This window comes from Calidris pugnax, unplaced genomic scaffold, assembly GCF_001431845.1.
Source record: "Calidris pugnax isolate Ruff unplaced genomic scaffold, ASM143184v1 scaffold14, whole genome shotgun sequence".
NCBI classification, from domain to species: Eukaryota; Metazoa; Chordata; class Aves; order Charadriiformes; family Scolopacidae; genus Calidris; species Calidris pugnax.
In genome coordinates, this window is record NW_015090793.1 from 5518453 (window position 1) to 5525469 (window position 7017).

The 7017-nt window shown below is 43.3% G+C and overlaps 1 protein-coding gene across 2 annotated transcripts in view; it reads right to left on the reverse strand.

The window, feature by feature from the left end:
• Positions 1-6469, reverse strand: part of GRK4 (G protein-coupled receptor kinase 4) — a 40954-nt gene extending 34485 nt beyond the window's left edge. For both annotated transcript variants that reach the window (XR_001411263.1, XM_014936033.1), the window contains exon 1: positions 6184-6469. Coding sequence is in view for 1 of the 2 variants with exons in the window: in XM_014936033.1 (XP_014791519.1) it covers positions 6184-6235 (52 nt within the window). In the remaining variant the exon portion in view is untranslated. The remainder of the gene's footprint in view (positions 1-6183) is intronic.
• Between the last annotated feature and the right edge of the window lie 548 nt (positions 6470-7017).

Genomic DNA, 7017 nt, shown 5'->3' on the forward strand with positions numbered 1-7017 from the left:
GCACAAATGCAAGCAGTTTAATAAATAAACTGCTTTAATAAAAAAACATAAAAGATACGTACAGATTACAGATTGTTATGGCATTTTTAAGATAATATTCCTCACGCTCCTGGATTCAAATGCCTAGAATCCGACTTTAGCAAAGTAATGCTGGAGTCCTCTTGCTCGTCTAACTGCCAGAGAGCAGTAACACCGTAAGCAGTTAAAAACCCCGGGTACCTACGTGAACATTTGTGCAGCTTGTTTATGTGCACAATCATTTATTGTTCCCACAGCTATAACCACTTGAACAACTGGTTCTTCACATGGGCTCTATATACAGTTCCAGTAATCATGTGCACCTTTAAGTGCACACACGCTGAACGGCTTCTGCGCTTCTTCAGAGATTAGGTATGAAAGTCTTGTATCAACTCAAGTAAACGTAACTAAACCAAACCCGCATTTATTACCCTAATCTTGCCACAGAACAATGTAACATCTGTGTATACATTGCATATGATAGGTCTATAACAACGACTTAATGAACAGAGCTTACCAGAGGGGAAAAAAAAAAAAAACAACACTAAACCACACCACAAAAAACAACATGAAGAAAACTTCAATTTTACAGACGACTCCCTGACAAACAAGGTGGTACATTGTGACTGCAACAGAGAGAAAAGAAGTAAAATTCCTTTAAGTAAATTGTGAAAGCTCTAGTTCCAATTGCCACGTTTGAAATAACCAAAGCAGCAGTGTGTATCAATAACTAGACCTCTCATGTTGTGTTTATTTAGTAAATGTAATTATTTAGATTCCAACATGCCCACATGCATTCTTCTTACAGTTCATTAAATAAAGGACAAAAAGGCAGACATTGTGCATAATTCTGTACAAACACAGGAAGACATGTTTCCTGCCACAATGAGTTTACAGCAATTTAAAGCACAATGCAATAAGGGAGCGCAACAGAACATAGGAGGCAAATAAGGGAAGAACAGACAAAAATAACAGCATCTGCAAAAACTCACAGCATTCTCACATTAAAATTTGTGTTTGCTCCTGGTGAATGGACTTTCTGGGTATGAGTGTGCCTTGATTTCCTGCTTGTCTGTACTCCTTAAGTGATTAAAGATTTTAGTTTGATAGGCAAAAGGCAGTGATCTCACTGATCTCTTTAGAATTTTCTTCCTCGTTACAAATACACACATTATAAGCTATCTTCCTGTGTATCATCACCAATACCATACTCAATTTTTACCCTATGCTGCAAGTAAAAGTAGAATGTATTTCACTGACAGAATTATTTTTATTTATATAAACATATAATAAAAAAAAATTTGTTTTTAAATATAGATAGATAAAACACACAATTTGAGTGGACTGCTTATTCTTTTTGTGAAGAGTGCTAAACTGATACATTTTCAATTCTGAAACAAGTTTCTTTCAAGATTCACTTAAGCCAAACCGTGATCCCGTTCTATTACTGAAAGGTTCCCGCTTACTCTGTCCTTGGGCTGCATCTAACAATTATCAAATCTGCAGGGGCTTGTGGATCCATCTGAAAACTAATTTTTGGGGGAAAAAAAAACAACCTCAAAACACCCAACAAAATAAAAAGCACCACCACAATAACCCACGCACCCTATATTGGTTCGAAGATCCAACTGGAAACTATCTTACCCATTCTGCAACCACAGGCTAGAACCAATACAGCCAAGAGCTTGGGAGAAAATTTGCTCGAGGCAAGATCTTAATTTAGCCCCAAACCAATCATGACCTAGAGGCTATTACATGCCTAACAGCAGACCCAATTCTCATTCACAAACTGCTCCTGCCAGAGCAGCACAAATGAATTTTCAAGTGGATGCAAATGGAGCAGGTATGTTTACAACGTACTCTTGGCATGGATCCCCAATTGGAGTAAACTGCTGTTGACTTCAAAGGAACTACAGATCTACCCTTTGGAAGTATTTTTGCAGACTCTTACTTTAGGCGATGAAAAAAGGAAGGCTCCTAAGCAGTTTAAAACATACAGTGATTAATTTTTTTCTTTCAAAACATCACAGACTATGTGTGGGATGCTGAAATGAATTTGGGGCTTACATATACTCAAAGGATTTATTGAGAGTGATTGAAATAATTATGAAAAACAGAAGATACAAATATAAATAAAGATGAAATTGAATATAAAATAAAAATACATTTTTGTGACTTTTTTTCAGAATAATCTAGTTTATTTTTATTATTTGTCCCCATTTATGGGATAAATTCTTCAATGTCTTTCAAGAGATACTAATTTCAAAGATATTTTTGCTAGGAGAAAAATAAACGCGGTAATTCCTCTGCTCTTAGACAAAACTAGAAGTTGCATTGCTATACGTTATTCTTTTACACATAAAAATCCCTTTATGTGAAAATGTGAGTAAGGAGATCACAGAACTGCAAGCTTTCACACCGTCTATCTCACAGCTCATACACCACTATCACTTAACACTTATCTGTTTCTCTATCCCAGTTGCTGCACTACAGCGCTCATAAGACCAACTTTGAGTTTGCTTTATAATCTCTTGTTTTTCTACTGAGTCACTTGCACTTGTTCCACCACAGGTTTCACCTTTAAAGGACATTTTCCACTTTTCTTTCTCACGTACAGATTTCCCTCAAAAAGTAATGTATGCACAAAAGGAAGGAGCTGGATTGGCACAGGCCAATCCCACAGCCACTTTTCCCAGAAAACTGGGACAGGGAATCCCAGACCACTTTGGACTACAGTTTTCACTTGGAGGCAGATCCCTCCATGGACAGGTTAGCTCTCAGCACAAGCAGGTCAACTGGAAAAGCAGACGAGGAAAGAAAAGACTCCCAGTGTAACTCCTGACTCCTTAATCTTTCATCCATGAAGTACCATAGAGTATTTTGTGTTATCACAATATTTTCCAGTAGCAGGTACGTACAAGAGTCACATATTATGAGCCATCACTAACACTCACATGTGCAAAGAACTGGCATTTGATTATTTACAGAGTCGCAATAAGACTTATTTTAAGTCACATTATTCCTTATTTTAAGATAAGTAATCCTCATAGCTTTCCTTCTTCACATAAAGAAGTGTTGTAGTCGCTACAGAGATATTACAAGACTTTATTGGAAAGAGACAGGCTTCTATTAAAATAATCTGTTTATGAAAAGGTTTGAAAAATCCTCTTAGAGAACAGCGTCAGAAGAAAAAATTTAAAGTTTTGGGGCTGGGGTAAGCTGAGGTTTGACCTGGCCTGAAAAACAGGACTAGCAAACTCTTATAAACTGATATTACCATCATGCAAACTGAATTAGAAGATTCATGCCTCTAATGAAATAAATTAACTGTAAGTGATAAGGTAGAAGGTAGTTAGTCTAGAAATAGACACCACCACCACTTTGTTTTTATTCTGTAGGAGAGAAAAGTAGCAGTAAAAAGATGCATTTTGTCTAAACACACTAGTTAGTTCCTGGCTCTCTACTTACATCAAAACAGATTTAAACAGAAGCAGACATGCACCTAGCTGTCCAGGGTGTGCTAATTCTGCACACCTACAAATGGAGAACACAAATGATGTTCACATCCTAACAATATTCACATCCAAAAGTATTAGAATACCGAAAATTAGAGGGAAATTATGAGTAAAAATCTGGGATCATAATTTTGACTGTTAGGTCTGGTTTATGTCCTCAGGTATGATTTGTTGGTGTTATTTACTACAGGCATTTCTGAATTCTCATTAAGCCTCTGCCATACCCTTTCACCAGATGATGACAAGAACGCAACATCTTTAATTCAATTTCTATATTTGCAAAATGAAGATGACATATCTCTAGGGTTAAAAGACTTCATAAGATGCTTTCAAGAGTACAACCTTTTTCTACTCTCATCTTCATCATGAAGGAATCTCAAGTTAGACTGCGACTGATCCATGCAAGCCATAATTAGGCCTACATTGATTTCTTTCAAGACACCACTGAAAACTATAAAATAAGAGCACAGTAGCTTACATCTTATTTATTTTGCTTTTACAACTTAAGTATTTTTCCAGGTCAACAACTTCTCAAACTTTAACACACTGAGAAATTGGAAAAAGGATTACTGATGTGGCTCAAGCTTCCACAAGAAAATAAGTGAAGCTGTTATTATATACTAGCTCTTCCATGAGAAACAGTTATTCTGCATGTTTCCATGCTATCCCACCTCAATACACTATACAGGGAGATAATAAGAACATAGGGGAAAAAAGTTCAATTGAAAGTCTGTTCTTCTGTCCCAATGGTGAGGCTCTTTAAGCAAATAATGTATTTCAGTAAAACATCTACCTTACATACTAACTTTGCAAATTCCATTCCTTTGGAGCCTACCAGGCACGTAAGAATAGAGCTGGGAGAAGGATTTTGTGGAATGGTCCTGACAGATGGTGTAGAGCAGAGATTCCCAGACCAGGCAGAGCATGCAACAGACAGAAAGTACTTTCATTTCAAGGAGCATTTTGAAAAATGTGATGTAAAAAGTACCCCATGCACAGCAACTCAGACCTGAAAAGGTAGAAGACCTTCTACCAATTGAACAATGGAGTTTTAGAGTTTCAAAGCCAGAAATAGTGTTTTTGTGCACACTTACACAAAAGAGCCCAGGCTAATTGAAGGTACAAAGGAGCAACAGCTTATTACCATTACTTTTACAAGTTTCACACCAGGTTAAACTGATCTTATTCACATCAGCTGCTCTCAGACTTTCATTTAGTTCATTAAAATATCTTGTTTGGTCAGTTCTACCACTATAATTTATTTTAAACATAGTGAAACCTTAACTAAAGAGGCAACCTGACATTAAGCAGCCACTTAAAAGCCTTTCCAGATTACCACTCCACTCTTTGCGGTGAGGGTTTGGGCACAGTAAAGTTCTGAGCCAGATTCCACTTTCCCTTCATTTCTCAGATCACTTCAATGCGAACTCCAAATTCAGGCAGCACCACCACAGACATGTTACCGTCAGTGAAACCAGCCAAAACATGTCCTCTAGTTTGAGGTGGTCTTTTCAGCCAAGGTTGGGAAAAGGCCCAAAACTGTGATCACTGTTCTGGTTTTTAAACCCCACTTCAAAGTTAAAAGGCTGATTTTCCTCTCTTGCTGCTTAAGGCAAATTTAACTGGATATGCACATGGCGTAAGTGCCAAACCCATTTAGAGTTGGAGGAACTTGCAAAACATACAGGGGCAGATTCTGTTGTTCTTACTCACTTTAAACAGCTCCAGCTAAACTAATCAGACTTCTCAACACAATTAAGAAAAGTAGGAACCAATCCAAAAAGAATATGCACACTTCATAGTTGGAAAACATACTCTGCACTGAGTACAGAGGTAATCTGGGGAGGCTTTCAAGTGGTCATTTAATGGACAGCAGACATGAAAAAGCAGTAGGACAATCTTATTTTGGGACTGTTTTTAAACAGCAGCCACATGCTAGACTAAATTTCATTATTTATCCAAAACGTTTGTTAGTTGGGGGACGAATCTCAAAGTCAAGCTGTACTGTAGAATCAAACTTTAAGTATTAACCTGATGGAAAATAGCACACTTTGATAATTAGGCTGATGCAAAATACAGGTAGCATTCACCAGCTATGTTTCTCACAGGCAGGAACTTCGGCAAGAGAGAGCGCAAGGTTCATCCAGAGAAGATTTATGTCACTTTGTCCTTTATATCAATATGTATTTATAAATAAACTGAGAAGTGCAGATTAACGATCTTCTTAAAACATCCGGTAAAAACACCATTTGAAGCAAGAGCCCGAAGGGGGAAGGAGGAAAGGTGGTGGTGTGGGTTTGTTGGTTTTTTTTTTTTCGGAAGCGAGCCACAAGCCAGTGACTCCAAACTCTCCCCGCGGGAGGAGCGGGGCAGGTGCCTGAGGGCCCTGCCCGGGGCTCAGCCCCCCAACCCACCGCCGGGGGAGAGCTCCGGCCCCCAGCCCGAGGGCTTGGCCGCCCCGCCCGGACCCCCTGCCCGGCAGCCTCTCCTCCCTCCCTCCCTCTCCTCCTCCATCACTTCCTCTCTCCCCCCGCTCGCCGGCCCCTTCTCCCCTCACCTCAGACCCTTTTCCTCGGTACCTCCCCAGCCCGCCCCGCCTCGCCTCTCTGGCTTCTCCTCCCCCCCCATCGCCTCGCCCCGCGGCTCTCACCCTCCCGGGCTTTCAGCAGCACCGTGTTGGCCACGATGTTCTCGATTTCCATGGTCGGGGGCTCCTTCCCCTCAGGGCAGCCGGAGTGGAGGCCGCCCCTACTGCCTCCTTCGCCCCCTCCTCCAGCCCCGCCGCCACCGCCGCGACGCCGAGCCTCCGCTCATCCGGCCCCGCAGGACCTCAGCGCTGCGCTCGCCTCTTCCCCATCACCCGCTGCTCGCCCCGGCACCGGCCTCCCCCTCCCCGAGGGCGGAGGCAAGGAGCAGGCAGCAACCGCCCGCCCCGACCATGGCTCTACCGCCCGCCTCCGCCCGCCTCAGCCAGCTCCGCCTCTGCGCTCTCGTCCCGCCTCCCCCTCCCAGTTCCCCTTAGGACTACAACTCCCAGCAGCTCTTGCTCCGCAGCGCTCGCTTCTCCGCCGGGCCCGCCGCGCTCTGCCTGCCGGGATACGTAGTGCGTTCGGCCTCTCCCGGCCTCCCTCCCGGCTCATCCCAAAGCGGGAGGGGAGGAGAGCGGCAAATCTCGCGAGAGCTGGGAGAAGCTCTCGCGAGAGGTGCGAGGCTGCCGGTGCGCGTGTGGTACCGCCGGGACACGCCGGCTTGAGGGGACGCCGCTATCGCCCCGCTCCCTCCTCCGCCCCGCTCCGCGCCCCTGGCCGCCTCCCGCGGGGTGTGTGGGCAGCGCCGGAGGGCCGTGGTCAGGCCTGAGGGGTACTGTGGGGGGGGTTGCCCCCGCCCCAGGGCGCCATTTTCTTCGGCCTGTTTGCACCTCCATCCCAGCCCCCTCCGTCCCTCTGCGCGGAGTGAGTACCGAGCCTCTGCTTCCCCTCAGGCA